The 15,186-nt window shown below is 57.7% G+C and overlaps 2 protein-coding genes across 2 annotated transcripts in view; one reads left to right on the forward strand and one right to left on the reverse strand.

The window, feature by feature from the left end:
- The window catches only part of COMP (cartilage oligomeric matrix protein), a 7,567-nt gene extending 3,135 nt beyond the window's left edge, over positions 1–4,432 (reverse strand). Inside the window, exons 1-11 of the mRNA XM_024767362.1 lie at positions 4,333–4,432; positions 4,018–4,103; positions 3,552–3,603; positions 2,911–3,080; positions 2,112–2,249; positions 1,823–1,897; positions 1,563–1,721; positions 1,370–1,474; positions 1,174–1,281; positions 814–973; positions 128–246 (exon numbers count right to left, since the gene is read on the reverse strand). Of these exons, the coding sequence (XP_024623130.1) occupies positions 128–246; positions 814–973; positions 1,174–1,281; positions 1,370–1,474; positions 1,563–1,721; positions 1,823–1,897; positions 2,112–2,249; positions 2,911–3,080; positions 3,552–3,603; positions 4,018–4,103; positions 4,333–4,411 (1,251 nt within the window). The 5' untranslated portion in view covers positions 4,412–4,432. The remainder of the gene's footprint in view (positions 1–127; positions 247–813; positions 974–1,173; positions 1,282–1,369; positions 1,475–1,562; positions 1,722–1,822; positions 1,898–2,111; positions 2,250–2,910; positions 3,081–3,551; positions 3,604–4,017; positions 4,104–4,332) is intronic.
- A 7,066-nt stretch (positions 4,433–11,498) lies between these two features.
- The window catches only part of UPF1 (UPF1 RNA helicase and ATPase), a 70,107-nt gene continuing 66,419 nt past the window's right edge, over positions 11,499–15,186 (forward strand). Inside the window, exon 1 of the mRNA XM_024767477.1 lies at positions 11,499–11,747. Within this exon, the coding sequence (XP_024623245.1) occupies positions 11,499–11,747 (249 nt within the window). The remainder of the gene's footprint in view (positions 11,748–15,186) is intronic.

A 15,186-nucleotide genomic window follows, 5' to 3' on the forward strand; every position in this document is an offset into this window, starting at 1 on the left:
GTCCTCCCTGAGGCAGAGGAACACCACCCCACCCCCCACAGGCTGCTGGGACTGGGCTGGAGTCTTGTTAATCAGCCTGGTGCTTACCCCAGGGGTCTGACCCAGCTGGGGTCTGGCCTGCCCTCACCTGGTCTGCGTTGCTCTTCTGAGGACAGTTGTCACAGGCATCCCCTACACCATCGCCATCACTGTCCTTCTGGTCTGAGTTGGGCACCCTGGGGCAGTTGTCCACTGCGTTGCGGATCTCTGCGGGAAGCAGAACAGAACAGGATCCCAAGATTAGGACGGGGCCAGGCTGACTTCAGCAGGGCAGATGCAGCCCTGGGGCTAGCTTGGGACAGAGTCCCACCCCATCTTTGGCTCCCAATAACAACAAAGTTAAACCAAGTATTCATGCCCAGTCGCCAGCCTCCTAGAGACTAAATGAATGGATGGCGGTGAGGGGACTAGCTCTGTGAATGCACCACCTCGAGTCTCTGCCCAGATGTAAAAATGGTACCTCCTTCAAAAAAAAAAAAAAAATGGTACCTCCTCAGCCCTAAACCCCAGGCTCACGTCTCTGTCCTCTTATTTCCTCCCTGCAGCATCTAACACAGGGACCACCTTCCCCTCCTCCAAAAGTTCCTTCCTTTTCTCCTCGGCATCATATCCCAGCTTGCATTTTGCTGCCCGCCGGAGCACGGTCCATGGTCCCTGGAGCCCTAGGCGAGCACACCCCCTCCGGCTTCCAAAGGAGGCCGAGCCCCGCCCAGCCAAGCCCCGCCCCTTGGTGCCAGCCCTTCCCTCTCCTCTCCCCCCTGCCACAGAGCTCACGGTCGCCGTCTGTGTCGTCGTCGCAGGCGTCGCCTCGGCCGTCGTTATCCGTGTCCTTCTGATCGTCGTTCTTCTGGGACTGGCAGTTGTCGCATGCATCGCCCCACTTGTCGCCGTCCGCATTGCGCTGGTCTGGGTTCCGCACCAGCGGGCAGTTGTCCTAGAGGTCAGGGCCGGTTGGGAGTAGTCAGGCCTAGAAAGGCAAATGTCACTCCCCAGACTGTCCATCTCCGAGGCCCCGCCTCCTCTGCAGGGAACCCCCTAACCCTGTGGGACCCGTGAGATCAGCCTCTAAGGCCACACCCCTCACTCGAGCCAAGCCCCCATCTAGTCTCACCTAGGCCTCCGCTTTTGCCCCACCTTCTCGTTGAGGATGCCGTCCCCGTCGGCATCCGGGTCGCAGGCGTCTCCGATGCCGTCGCGATCCACGTCCTCCTGCCCTGAGTTGGGCACCGTCACGCAGTTGTCCTAGGGGTGGGCGCGGCGGGCATGAGGGGCGCTGCCAGGGAGCCCCGCCCACCCTCATACCAGGCCTCGCCCTTCAGACCCCGCCCACCTTTCGGCACTGGCGCTCTGAGCAGCGCAGCTTCTCGTCGGGAAAGCCGTCCAAATCTGTGTCGCTGCCGCAGAAGACCCCGTTGCCAGCCCAGCCGACACCGCACTGCGGGTGGGGGAGTGAGTGGGTGCTCCGGCGTGGCCCCACCCCCGGACCCTCATCGTACGCCCCTCATTGGCCCGCTCGCACTCACCACGCAGGATCGCGACCCATCACGCTCCAGGACGCAGTCGGCCTTCTCGTGGCACGGGCTGGGCGTGCCGTCGGGGCAGAAGCGCTGTGCGCGCCGACGGCAGCCTGATGCCTGGTCTCCCACGAAGCCGGGCTGGCACGGGCCGCACTGGAAGGAGCCCTGAGCCCGGGCCACAGGAGGTCAGCACCCCCCCCCCACGCCTGACACTTCGCGTCCCATCCTCCATCTCTCAGTCCTTCCCCTCTCCTCCCAGGCCTTACCAGGGTATTGACGCATACGGAGTTGGGGACGCAGTTATGCTGCCCGGTCTCACACTCGTTAATGTCCGTGCAAACCTGGGTGGGAGGGAGGGCAGAGGTCACTGATCCTACGCAGATATCCCCAGACCTCCCACCCATGCTCTGTTCCCCAGACTCCGGTCCCTATGCCCTCCCGCTGGAGCGAGGTAGGAAAAGGCTGCGAGGCTGGAGGTCGAGTTTACTCAACAAAATGCCCCCCACCCCAACATGCTCCTCCTGGCTCCCCACCCCAACCCCCCACGGCCCTCACCTGCTTATTGGCCTTGGCGAAGGCCAGCCCCACGCCCTCGTGGGTGGGGCCGCTGTACCCCGGCGGGCAAGCCTCGCAGCGGAAGCCCGGACTGGTGTTGATGCAGCGGACGTGGGGGAAGCAGGGATGGGCGTTGCACTGGGGGAAGAAGGGCCCCGGAGGGTCAGAGGACGGACGTATAGCTGGGCCTCCCCGAGAGAGGCTTCTCAGGGCTTATTGGGCTTGTACTTGTAAAGTTCAAGGGCCATCAGCTAGCTCTTGGGGGGCGGGGAGTGCTATGTGGGGCAGAGGCCACTGTCCCAGGGGTCACACACGGCTTTGCCTTGATGTGGGAAGGGGCAAGACCAGGCGGGGAACAGAGCGTGCCTGAGGGGATCTGTTCCTGGGACCCGGTGGGCTGGGTGCTCATGGGCGGGGGAAGACATTTTGAGGGCGGGCGTCCCCAGAGGAGGCGGGAAGTGGTCGTCGGGGCGTGCGTGCCCGGCGGTGAGGAGGCTGTCGGGGCGGGAGCCCCCCGGTGGTGGAAGGGTGGCTGGGGTCGGCGGCTCCCGGCGGTGAGGGGGGTCGTTGAGGCGGACGTCACCGGCTACGGAGGAAGTCGTCGGGATGGGCGTCCCAAGTGGAGAGGGGGGTAGTGGTGGGTGTCCCCCGGCGGTGGGGAGGTCGTCTGGACCTGCGCCCCTGGAGATGAGGGGGCTCCCCGGGAGAGCACCCCCAGCGGATGAGGAGTTCGTCGGGGCGGTGGGGAGCTGTGGGGTCACGCGTTGGGGGATCGTCTGGGCGGTGGTGACGGACGCACCTCGTTGACATCGGCGCAGTGCGAGCCGTTGCCGGTGAAGCCTGCGGGGCAGGGTCCGCAGCGCGGGCCGCTTGCTGTCTCGGTACAAGCCACGCCGGGGAAGCAGAAGCCGGGCGCGCACTGGCTTAGGGGCCTCACGCTCAGTCTGGGGGTGCGCGCGGGTTGCATCCCTGCGGGGGTGGGGCGGGAATGGTTAGGGTCACGCCCAGGGTTGCATCCCTGCGGGGGTGGGGCGGGAATGGTTAGGGTCACGCCCAGGGGTGGAGCCTGGGGGGGATGGCCCCTGAGGGCGTGGTGAGATCCTGGTTGTTCTGCGACCCCGCCTCGCACTGAGCGCTCTGCCCGCCAGGTCTCTCCAGTATCTGGATCTCTGCGCCCGGCCGTTTTTTGCTTCTCCCTCCGCGACTCTCCACCTCCCAGCATCTCTCGCAAGGTTTCTGGCACTTTTGGGGTCTCCCCCTCCCATAGTCTCTGTCTCCCCTTCCTGTTTCTCTCTCTCCATCCCTCATCCAATCTCTCCATCTCTGTCAGCCTCCATCTTCTCTCTTTTCCTCACGGTCTGTCCTTCGCTCTCTGTCTCTGTCTCCCCATCTCTTCTCGCTCCCCCGCCGCCCAGTCTCTGCCGCCCCAGCTGCGCTCACCGCACGCGTCACACTCCATCACCGTGTTTTTCAGAAACGTGATCTCCTTGACCTTTGGTGCAAGGGGGATGGGGTGTGGTCAGCGGGTCCATCCCTCTCCTCCCCCGTCGGGTCTCCCCTCTCCCTCTCTCAAACTCCCTTCCCGAAGACCCACCCACTCGACCCGGGCCCCTTCCCCACGGACTCCCTACCCCGAGATCCCTACTCTCCTAGCCCCTCTCTTCCTTCCCTGGGATTCCCTTCCCCCCTCACGGATCCCTACCCCTCTCCCGCGGAACCCCCTGTCCCTGGGACCCCTCTTTTTCCTCTTTTCCATAACTCTGGGCCCTCTTCACCTCCACCAGGATCCCCTTCTCCAGTCCTCCCCCCACTCCTCCACACTCCCCTACCTCCGAGACCCCCTTGTCCTCTTCCAAGCCTCTCTGTGCCAAACCGGCACCCCCGTCCCCCCAACCCCGGCAGGCACCTGCTGCCGCAGCAGTTCCCGCACATCCTGCAGCGCCGCGTTGGTCTCCTGTAGTTCGCGTAGCATCTGCGGGCCCAGGTCTGCACCTGCGCTGACAGGGGGCGCTGGTGGGGCGTCGGGGACCGGAGACCCCCATCACCACCCCTCACACCGCCGCGGCAGGGACCCCTGACGCCCACCCCATTTCCTGAGCCTCTGCCCCGCTGCCTGCTTTCTCCGCCCCGCACGCCCCGGCGAACAGTCCCCGAATCCCAAGAAGCCGCGACCCCAGGCCTCCCGCGAGTCCTGTCCGCTTGGGGGTCAGGCGCGGCTTACCCAGCGGGATCTGCCCCTGGCCCGATGCGCCGAGGGCAGCCAGGGTGAGCAAGAGAACGCGGGCGGCGGTGAGGACCATGACGGCGGCGGGGAGCTGGACAGCGGCTCGCTCTCTGCCGCCCACGGGGCCCGCGTGTCCTATTTATGCCGGCGGCGCGGCCGGCCCCGGGGACGGCCCTCCGCGGCCCTGCCCAGCGTCCAGCCTCAAGGTAAACAGACGGCGCTGGCCTCCGCGTTCAAGGCCCCGCCCAGCGCAGCTGAACCCGGATCCGGCGGGGAAACTGAGTCACGGCGGGGGGGCTTGTGCGGAGGTTGGTGGGGCGGGGAATCAAGCGGGACCGCCCTCCAGCCCTCTCATTCGCTTATCTGAGTGATGGTTGTGTGCCAAGACTCGGGCATAGCTGGGAAGGAAGTGATCCCCACAGTGGCGCCCCTCAGCTCACACTTGGGGAAACTGAGTCAAGAGTGGCTAAAGGTTAGGACTCACCTCCTCCCCCAACCCCTTTCTGATCTCTCTCTGCGGTTCTCAAGCTGGTGAGTAGGGGAGGGGGGCAGCCTGGTCGCCCAGGGGCCGGAGCCCACTCAGTCTCCCAATCTGTGCACTGGGCTGTGTGTGTGTCCCTCCCCAGCAGGAGGGTGAGCAAATTAAAGGGCTGTGGCTGGAGGAGATCTGAGCGGGGGAGGCCCTGTGCTTCTGTTTGTCGAGACTTTGCCATACCATCCAAGCTCCAGTCCAGCTCTGTGGGAACAGCCTGTAATAAAAATAGAAATTACTGCTAATCAGGAAAATCCTCCCAGCCCAGCCATGCTCTTAAGCTACAAAACACCTCTGTTTTCTGGAGTTAACCCTCTTTGCCCCTACCCTCCAGCATTTGCAGCCTCTATTCTATAGGCAGGGGACGGAGGACTGAGGACCAGAGACGGGAAGTGACTAGCCTAGGGCCACTGAGAGGGGCAGGGATGAAGCCAGGGTAGGTTCCTTGCCAGATTTGTTCTCATGGGAGGTTGCAGAGAAGTCACTGAGGGCTTCCTGGAGGAGGTGGCAAGGAAACCTAAAGGAAAGGAAGACTCAGATCAGCAGAGACAAAAAGGTGAGGATGGTTCTGGCAAAGCGAAGCATGTGGAGCTTGGAGGTGGGGAAATTTCAGGCACATTCATTATTCTCAAACATGCATTGAGAACCTACTGTGTGCTGTGTCCTGTGCAGGATGCTGGGGACACAGTGAACAAGCCGGACTAGGCTCCTCCCTTGTGGGGAACCCAGGGTGGTGGGGAAGCAGCTACATGTAGTCATCCCAAGGGGCCAGGACTGTGGTGGGGGATGCACAGACAGCAGTGGGAGCTCCAAGAAGGTGCCTGACCCAGCTTGGGGTGGCGGGGGGAGTCTGGGCAGGCTTCTTAGAGGAGGAGGGAACACCGAGCTAGGACCAGGAAAGTGAGGAGGCCATGGCCAGATAAAGAGATGGTGGAAAGGCATTCCAGGTAGAGGAACAGCATGTGAAAAGGCCCTGAGGCAAAAATGAGCCTGGTCTGATGGACAGATTGATCTCAGGGTAGAGAAATCTTGGGGCTCAGGAGAAGTAATGCCAGTGGGGCAGGGCTTGCACTGTCTTCTGAGGGCAATGGGGAGCCACAGAGGGTGAGTGAGGAGTGGTGGGTCTGGAGGGGAGGCTGGGTAGGAACAGCCGATCCCAGCCTAGGCACTTCCAGTGAAGTGCCACAGGCCCGTGCCCTGATGCCTGTGGCAGGGCCATGAGCTCACCTCCTGTTTTCCTTGGCGTCCGGCACACCTGGGGGCCGCTCCCGGTTGGTGCTGGAATTCTTGGGAAAACCACGGCTCCAGCAAGGGCTGTAGGCTTGCGTGTGCCTCATGCAGCTGGGACAAGGGCACATGGAAGACAGGCCCCCACCACAGGCTTGGCATGGGGCTGCGGCTTGGACACACACGGCCTTGTTCACGGCCCGGCCATGAGGGGATGCAGGGAAGGACATTCTAGGCAGAGGGAATGGCAAAGGCAGAGGCCCTTAAGATGCCCCAGTCTGCAGATCAGACAACAGAGGCCTGGAGACATGGGCAATCTGGTTTCGTGCTCCTGCCTCCTAGATCCCATCGGCCCTGAAATCCCCCTTCCAAGCAGCAGCCCCCTCCTCCCACGCACACCTCAGCAGCCCCACATTACACAAGAACTCACTATGGGTGTCCTTCCGGCCTTTGTACCTGCTGTCCCCCACCATCCCGAACACCTTCCTCCATCCTCCAAGTTCTGGCTCTGGCGCCCACTCCTTCAGGAAGACCTCTCTGCTCTTCTTGGGCAGGGCTTAGGGGCTGGTGCCTGTGTGACATTCTTCTAGGATGCCTGACAGTATATTTCTGGCAGAGAAAGTTGGGATGGCCTCACCCGGGGGACTGGAAACGTCTGTGTTTTGCTCTGTTCCTCCTACCCTGGGGGCCACTGGGCCTGCAAAGAGCACCTGCCATGATTAGTATAACATTGTTATTATTCCTTATAATTAATGTAATGTAATTACTATTAATAATAGTAACCCCTGCTACCACTGTACTTTAGGACAGACTCAGGAGCCACATGGCCTGGGTTCGAATGTCAGCCGGGCATAGCCTTGCTGTGTGACCTAAGGCAAGTTGCTTGACTTCTCTGTGCCTCGGTTTCCTCACCTAGAAAGTGGGAGTGATCACTGTTGAGAGGACTGAATGAGCTAACCCGTGCCCCGTGTCTGCCTCCTGTGTTAGCCTCATTATATAATCTGTAATTTATACACTATGTCACTTATACCTCAGATCGTTCTTATTTACATTTCCCTCAGAGAAGGTATGAGACAACTCAAGGTCACACAGCCAGGATTAAAACAGGAGAAGACATACCCCTAAGGCCTTCATACCACCCACTCTCTGCCCTTGGCCACAGATTCCAGACGAGAAATGCTAGCCCAGGCCCCTCATTAGCTGTGAAAACTCTGCTACCCAGGACCTCCTGGCCTGAGCCCTTGGCTGGAGCCCCAAACAGCCCCCCTTCCCATGATGCTGGACCCAGTGGTTCCAGGAACCTGGCCAGGCTGGGGCAGAGAGGCTGATGCCTGTGTGATGGGGCCCCTGAGCCCTTCCTGGCAGAGTCCTGCTGGGCCGGGAGACATGTGGGCGCCCCCAGCTCCCCCAGCCGCCTCTCCTTGTGAATCCAGAGAGAAAGTATGTCCGGAAGGCAGCCGCCCTGCCCTGGGCGGGCCCCACCACAGGCCCAGGGTCTGGGGAATTCATTAGAACAGCAAGGGAGGCCACTTAGCCACTGCTGTATCCGCAGCTGAGGAGCCTGACCCAGCCTGCCTTGGATGGCCCAACTGGACCCATCTCTCCAGAAGGACCAAGCGGTGGGAAGAGGGGCAGGGGGACAGATAGGGTGCCGTCTGGGCACTGGAGTCTGGCAGACCCACCCTGACTTGCTCTGTGAATTTCAGCAAGCCCCGCCTCCCCCCTCCCACCCTCCATTTGCCTCGACTCTATTGTCATTCGGTCTTAGACTCTCCAAAAGGTATGATAAAGAAAAGAAGAAAATAACAATAAATATAGTGACTACAATTTTATCGAGTAAGTGCCAAATGCTCGAAAACTTTTTGCCACATCACTTTTGTGGGTTTTCCTCTTTTGCCCACTCTCCCCGCAGCCTCAGGAGGCAGGAACTCATCATCGTGGGAGGCAGCAGGACACCGCCATGAAGGTCTTGGTCTCTGGCACCAGGACCCTGAGTTTCATATCCCAGCTCTGCTGTGCAACTTGAGACAAGTTGCTTAACATGGCTGTGCTTCACAGCAGCGGGGTGTGTGTGTGTGTGTGTGTGTGTTTCTTTTCTTTGGACAGAGTGGGGGAGGACACCTTCAAAAGTTTATTATAATGTAAATTTTTACTTCTTCAGTTTAGAGAATGGACCATGGAGTTGCCTTAGGAGAGAAAGGACTTCACTAGGAAGCGACTGGAATTTAACAACGTGTCATTCTATGGGCACTGATTTCTGAGAATGATTTTACACCACCATTATCTTCATAATTTTTCCAGGGATAACTGTGGCAGGACACATGGCTGCCCTGCTCTTTTCTCCTTCCCTCTCGCATTTAGTGAGAGTTTTGTAGGTAACAGCAAAACAAACCTGTGTCTGTGTTACACGGAGAGAGACTCCCTGCGGTCTCGCTACAGCGGTCTCCTTCTCTCCCTCAGTCTGTCTGTCTGTCGGTCTGCCTCTCCGTCTAATGAAGTGAAAATTGGAAATTCTTAAAGTTTTTCTGCACTGTACCAGCAGCACTAAAAACCCAGGTGAAATGGGGACAATGAGAGCCCCGACTTCTTAGGCTCATCATGAGACCCAAATACATTAGTCCACGAAAAGCGCATTCAGCACTTTTTGATGCTGGTGGTTGCCAACGTTCCCCACTCTACAGATGGGCAAACTGAGGCTCAGTGTGGCAGGCTCGTCGTGCCTCCTCTATATGGGCACTGGATGCTCAGAGAGGGAAGACACACAGCCTTGTTGCGGGTAGAAGGCCCCCCACTCAGGTTTCTGTGGGCGGGTAGGCAGGAGAGATCACAGGAACGAGAGCCCTGCCCCCAATTCCTCCTCCCCCCTTCTCCAGCCCCCACCTCAGCTCATTAACAGGAGGCCCTTGTTCTAGCCAGTGAAGGGCAGGAGGCCGAGGGTGAGGGCGGGGTGTGTTTACCCACTGGCCGCCTGGCAGGCAGAGGCCCAGGCTCCAATGGGCCAGTGGGAGAGGGAGGCTACCAGGCAGGGGAGAGCCCCAGCCCCGAAATGGGAGGACTGCATACAATTTGTGCCAAATAAATGCTTAGCAATCAATAGGATAAAACTAAATAACTCCATCCACTGCACAAGCATTGACCCCTTGCTGCACAGCCGATGGGAAGGAAGTGGTCTCAGCCTCTCAGCCCTGTGGTAGGTAGCCTCGAAGGTGGACAAGTGCACACAAGCTGCATGGAAGTAGGGGCTGGCTGGGCTGTGGAAACAGAGCCCAGGGGTCAGGGAGGCCACTCTGCAGTGGGATGTTAGTATCGAGACCTGAACAGGTGAACGGGTTCCAGCTGATGAGGGGTGTCCCGGGCAGAGGACACAGCAAGGGTGAAAGCCTGCGGGGAGGATGTGCCTGATGTATGGGAGGTTCAGCAGGGAGGCAGGTGTGGCTGGAGCAGAGGGGTGAGGGTGTGATGGAAGGGGAGAGGGCTGGATGGGACAGAGCCGTGAACCATTTCGGGCTTCACGGGCCTCTCCAGCCCCATCTCTTTCTGCCCTCCAGGCCCTTCGTTGGACTGTGACTCTCCCTGGTCCACCTTCCCCTTTAACATCACTCACTCCTCTTCGTCCCAGCTGGGTTAGCAGCATCCTCTGGCCTCCAAAGTGCCCTATCATCTGTCGCAGCTCTGACCACACCGAATGGGCACAGATGGATTACATGGCTATGGGGCTGCATCCTTCACCACACTGAGTCCCACCATATCTCCAGCATCATACACGTGTTAGAATAAATGAATGATGGATGGACGGATGGTTAATGGGTGAGTAGATGGATGGATGGGTGGATTGATGGACAGATAGATGAGTGAGTGGGTAGTTGGGTGGTTGGATGGGTAAACGGGTGAGTGGATGGACGGACTCACAGAAAGGAAGGCAGATGGACACATGAATGGATGGTTGGATAGATGATAGCTGGCTGGCTGGATCAGGGGATGGATGGATGGAGGGATGAATAGATGGGACGGCTAAATGAGTGGATTGATACACAGGCAGATGAGTGGGGAGATGGATGGATGGGTTGGTGGATACGTGGCTGGGTGGATGGATGGGTGGATGATAGGTGGATGGATGTATCATAGACAGATGGTAGGATGGATGGATGAATGGATGGACGCCCCCTTGGGGCCTCTCTAGCTGTGTGACAAGCGCATTCAAAGGTCACTGTGAGAAGTCAGTCAGACAGTGAAAGTGAAGCACATAACAGGTGCCTCTGTCCAGTCTCTGTCTCCCTTGCCTTACATGAGACAAAGGAAAGTGAACTGGCCTGGCTCACTCTAGCCACACTGGCTGCCTCTCCCTGTGCCTCCCACTCTCAGGCTTCTCCCCACCCTAGGACCTTTGCACAGGCTGTGCCCTCCACCTGGAGCACTCTTCCTTCTGCCCTTTACCTGGCTGACCCCTATTTACCCTAACTTAAAGTTTACTCCCTCAGGCCGGACCAGGATGGCTGGCCTGTGTGTCCCTATTCTCACCCCACAGAAGGAGACTGACTACAGCAGCTGTTGGGATAGTCTGCGAGAGAGCTATGGGACGATGACAGCCACATGGAAACCTCTGGAAAAGGGGTGATGCCACTGTTGCTGCTGGCCCACATAGTGCTGGTGGAGGGGCGGTCATTGCAACACCCACCCCATGAGTTCTCTTGACTCTGTTTCCCGCTGGGTTAGATGATTTACCCTTTTCTAAAGTCACAAGTGGGGCTTCCCTGGTGGCGCAGTGGTTAAGAATCTGCCTGCCAATGCAGGGGACACGAGTTCGAGCCCTGGTCTGGGAAGATCCCACATGCCGCGGAGCAACTGAGCCCGTGCGCCACAACTACTGAGCCTGTGCTCTAGAGCCCGTGAGCCACAACTACTGAGCCCACATGCAGCAATGACGACGCAATACAACCAAAAATAAAACCAAACAAACAAATAAATAAATTTATTTTAAAAAAGTAAAGTCAGGAAGTTCCAATGAATCCAAGAGTCACAAGACCACAGAACAAGGAGCCACAGAACTAAGGAACGACAGAGTCATAGCATTATGGGCTAACGGAGACATGGGACCACAGCATGCTAAAGCCATGGCACTGTGGGATCCTAGGGTGATATGGCCACCCGTCAACAGAAGCACAGAACCATGGGACGGTGGAAGCCACAGGAGCCCAGGGAGCCCGAGACACAACACTGGTGAGCCCCACATATGAGATGCCACAAGATGGAGTCTCAGAGGTGATCCCATCAGAATCACCCTGTCTGATCCACCCTCACCTGTTGGCACCTGTCCAGGGAGGCTCCCAGAGGCCACGGGAGCTCTGAGGTACTCTCTCCCTGCTCTCTGGGACAGCCACGGGAGAGAAGGACCACGCCATCGCCGATGCCTGGAGCCAGCCAGCCGCCAAACACTCGGCGAGTCCCTGTGGCCAGGGCCAAGCGAGGCTGTCCAGGTTCCAGGAAACAGCGCCAGCCTCCGGCCAGGCGCGCCGGGACGCCGAGTGCTCAGCAACAAGTGGAAAAAGAATCAACAAGTTCCTTCTGCATCCGTATCCTCTTAAAAGCCAACAGCAACACGACACGGAGGGGAGGCTGTATCCTGGCTGTGTTGCCTCCGGATGGCAGTAAACTGGTAAGCTGCCCCCCAGCGCTGGCCTCTGCCCAACACCAGGAGTCATAGCCCAGCTCGGATTCCACCAGACACATCCGGGTATTAATGAGCTCTCCCAGGACAGCAACTATTCACCCAGCAGACCCGGCACCTGACGCCCAGAATAACCAGTCTGTTTTGGAGAGGAGAAACCGAGGCCCAGAGGTGAACACCACTGGCCCGGGATCACAGAGGGCCGGAGCTGAGACCCGAACTCAGGGCTGTTGGATGCTAAGAGTGAGCTTGTCACCACCCCACTGAGCCTCCTCTTGGGAGCCCTAACCCCCCTCCTCCTGAGGCCCCAGCCATTTGCTTCTTGATGTGACACAGCGTCGAAGGCAGGAGCATGGGCCTCAGCGATTTCTTCCCTTTGCTGAGCTCAGAGCACCTTGTTCACAGAGCTGCCACGGGGACGAAACATGATCATACATGATCAAAGATGAGTGCACACTGGGACCGCGTATTGCTGGCATGGAGGAACTTTCCCTTCCTCCCATTTTACAGATGGGAAAGCAGAGGGTCAGGGAGGGGATTCCAGCCTCCTGAGGCCCCCAGCACCTGCAGTGAGGGCTGTTCTCATCATGATGGGGACGAAGCAGCTGATTTTCTGAAATACCAGGTTACAGGGAGGGAAAGCCCATCCCTTGCTGCCTTACCTTAGCGTCAGGGTTACCTTCAGCTATGGCTGGATCCAGAACCCCCAAATGATGCCTTCAGGATCTGTGTCTCTCTGTCAGCTGTCTTCTCCCTTTTCTAAAAAGAAAAAATTGTGATAAAGTACACATTACATAAAATTTATAATTTCAACAATTTTAAAGTGTACAGTTCAGTAGTTTTTAGTACATTGGTGATGTCATGCAATCATCACCTCTACCTAGGTCGAAAACATTTTCATCTTCTCCCAAAAGGAAACCCCGTTCCCCTTATCAGTCACTCCCGTTCCCCCTACCCCCAGCCCCTGGTAACCACTCATCTGCTTTTCTGTCTCTACGGATTTGCCTGTTCTAGACATTTCATATAAATGGAATCATACACCATGTGTCCTTTTGCGTCTGGCTTCTCTCACTCAGTTTGTCTACAGGGTTCATCATTTTGTTTATCCATTCAGCAGTTGATGGACATTTGGGTTGTTTCCACCTTTTAACTATTGTGAATAAATAACCCTGTGAACATGTGTGTGCAAGTTTTTGTTTGAACACCTGTTTTCAATTGGGTGTATACCTAGAGTGAAATTGCTGGATCTTGTGATCATATGATGATGAACTATGTTTCACTTTCAGAGGAACAACCACACATTGTTTTCCACAGCGGCTGCAACATTTGACACTCCCACCAGCCATGCACAAGGGTTTCAGTTTCTCCGCATCCTTGCCAATGCCGTTTTTTTAGATTTTTTTTTTTATTATGGCCATCCTAGTGGATGTGAGGTGATGTCTCTTTGTGGAAGCAGAGCACCCTGCTAGGCCCAGTAGAGATCTCAGGGCTGAGGCTCACTGGCCCAGCTCAGGTTCCATGCCCTTCCCGGAACCAGTCACTGTGGTCTGTAGATGGAAGGTTTTGACTGGACAGGCCAGGGGCTTAAGTCATCCTCTCGAGGTGGGGAAGGGGGTAAGCCCCCAGCTGGATGCCACCAGATGCAAATGATGGAGACTGGATCCGCCACCTGCCTCCTGCCTTAGTGATCAATCTGGATTACAGGTTGCCGGACGCCACCTGCTTTAATGGAGGTGACCCTGGCAGTATGCCAAGCCTCCATCGTCTGCCTCCATCTCCAAACGCTACATTCAAGGTCCCTCTTGTTACCTTCTGCCTGCAGGAATGGTGGTGGTCCCAGCTCTGGCCCAGGCTTTCCCTGGAAGGCTGCTGCTGGGGGAAGCTCCAGGCCCAGCCAAGGCCCTTCCTTAGTCTGCTGGCCTCTTGACCTCCCCTGGGTACCAGGCAACCTTGAACATCACAAGGAAACAGGCTTTGCCCGGGACGGCTGCCGTCGCCAACGTGTTATTTCCAAATGGCTGGCAGGTGGCAAGAGGGGCCCACACTCACTAGTTTCTCACCCCATCACTTGTTTCAAGGCCGCTCAAGTGACGTTCATCTCCCTTGCTCCCCAGCCCTGCTTCAAGCCCCAGAGGGTTGAAGTGGGGGAAATGCACAATCACAGGAAATCATCAAGTTCAGAGCTGTGACTATGATCCAGAGCTGGAAGGGAGGGAGGGAGGGAGCAAACAGAAGCCCAGAGAGGGCAAGACATTTGCTCAGGCCACACAGTACGTGAGGGGCAGATCTGATTTCAGTCTTCACCTTTTTTTTTCTTTCTTAAAAATTATGTTTTATTGTGGTAAAAACACATAACATAAAACTTTCCATCTTAATCAGTGCACAGTTTGGTGGCATGAAGTGTGTCCAGATTGTTGGGCAACCATCCCCACCATCCATCTCCAGAATACTTTCAGCTCGATAAACTGAAAATCTGTCCCCATTAAGCAACACCCCAGCCCTCTCCCCGCCCCTGCCACCTGTCCCCACTTCTTAAGCCACACTTGAACCACTTCCTCCTAGTGACTGGGATCAAAAGACCAGAAAGTGATTCAACCCAGTTCCCACCCCACCTGATTTTAAACAGCTGACTTGTGCCCCTGATCTAGAAGATTTGGGACCGCTGGGATCTTGTCCATGGGGCCCCAAGCTGGGTCATGAATGGTCCGAAATGAGCAAGCTGTCATGGTGATAATGGTGACTCCCTGAGGTGGGGCTGTTTTCCTCCCCATTGCAGAGATGGAAAACTGAGGCCCAGGAATGCGACAGCTGTTGTCTAGCGAACCCCACACCCCGTCCCGCTGGACTGGGAGGCCCTCTGGGCAGGGCTGGCCATGGGTCGTCTGAGGGGTTGGTCTCCAGTGCGTGGCCCTCGGCTGAGCACACAGCTGGTGCTTCAGGAGACCTTGAATGTGGGTGCGAGTCCAGAGCAATGCCCCCTTTTCCAGGTGGAAAACCGAGTCAACTTTCACGTCTAGAGAAATGCTGGGAGCCAGTCTTTTGCCCTCCTGACCCCTGCCCTCGCTCCTAAACAGGTCCCTGGGCGGGTCTCAGATCTGTGGGTTGGCGAGGGGCCTGGGGCCTGTTTTTCCACCAGGAGCTTGGGTTGACACCGGGAAGGGTGAGGCCTCGGTGCTGGGATTATTTTTCTAAACTTTACAGTTGCAGCCAGAGACACAAAGCTGAAACCGTCCTGCCCCCCACACCTGGCCGGGCCATGGCCAGAGAGGCCACACGGAGGCCGGACCCACTGGACGCCTGGATGCTGGGCCTCCCCAGACCGCACGGTCTCGGGGCTGCATCCAACTCCACATCTGGATTTCTCCACTTGGTCCCAGTTTCCAGCTGGAACAAAAGGACCCGGATGGGGAAAACTTGGGCCCTGCCT

This window comes from Neophocaena asiaeorientalis, unplaced genomic scaffold, assembly GCF_003031525.2.
Source record: "Neophocaena asiaeorientalis asiaeorientalis breed wild unplaced genomic scaffold, Neophocaena_asiaeorientalis_V1.1 scaffold87, whole genome shotgun sequence".
Taxonomy (NCBI): Eukaryota; Metazoa; Chordata; class Mammalia; order Artiodactyla; family Phocoenidae; genus Neophocaena; species Neophocaena asiaeorientalis.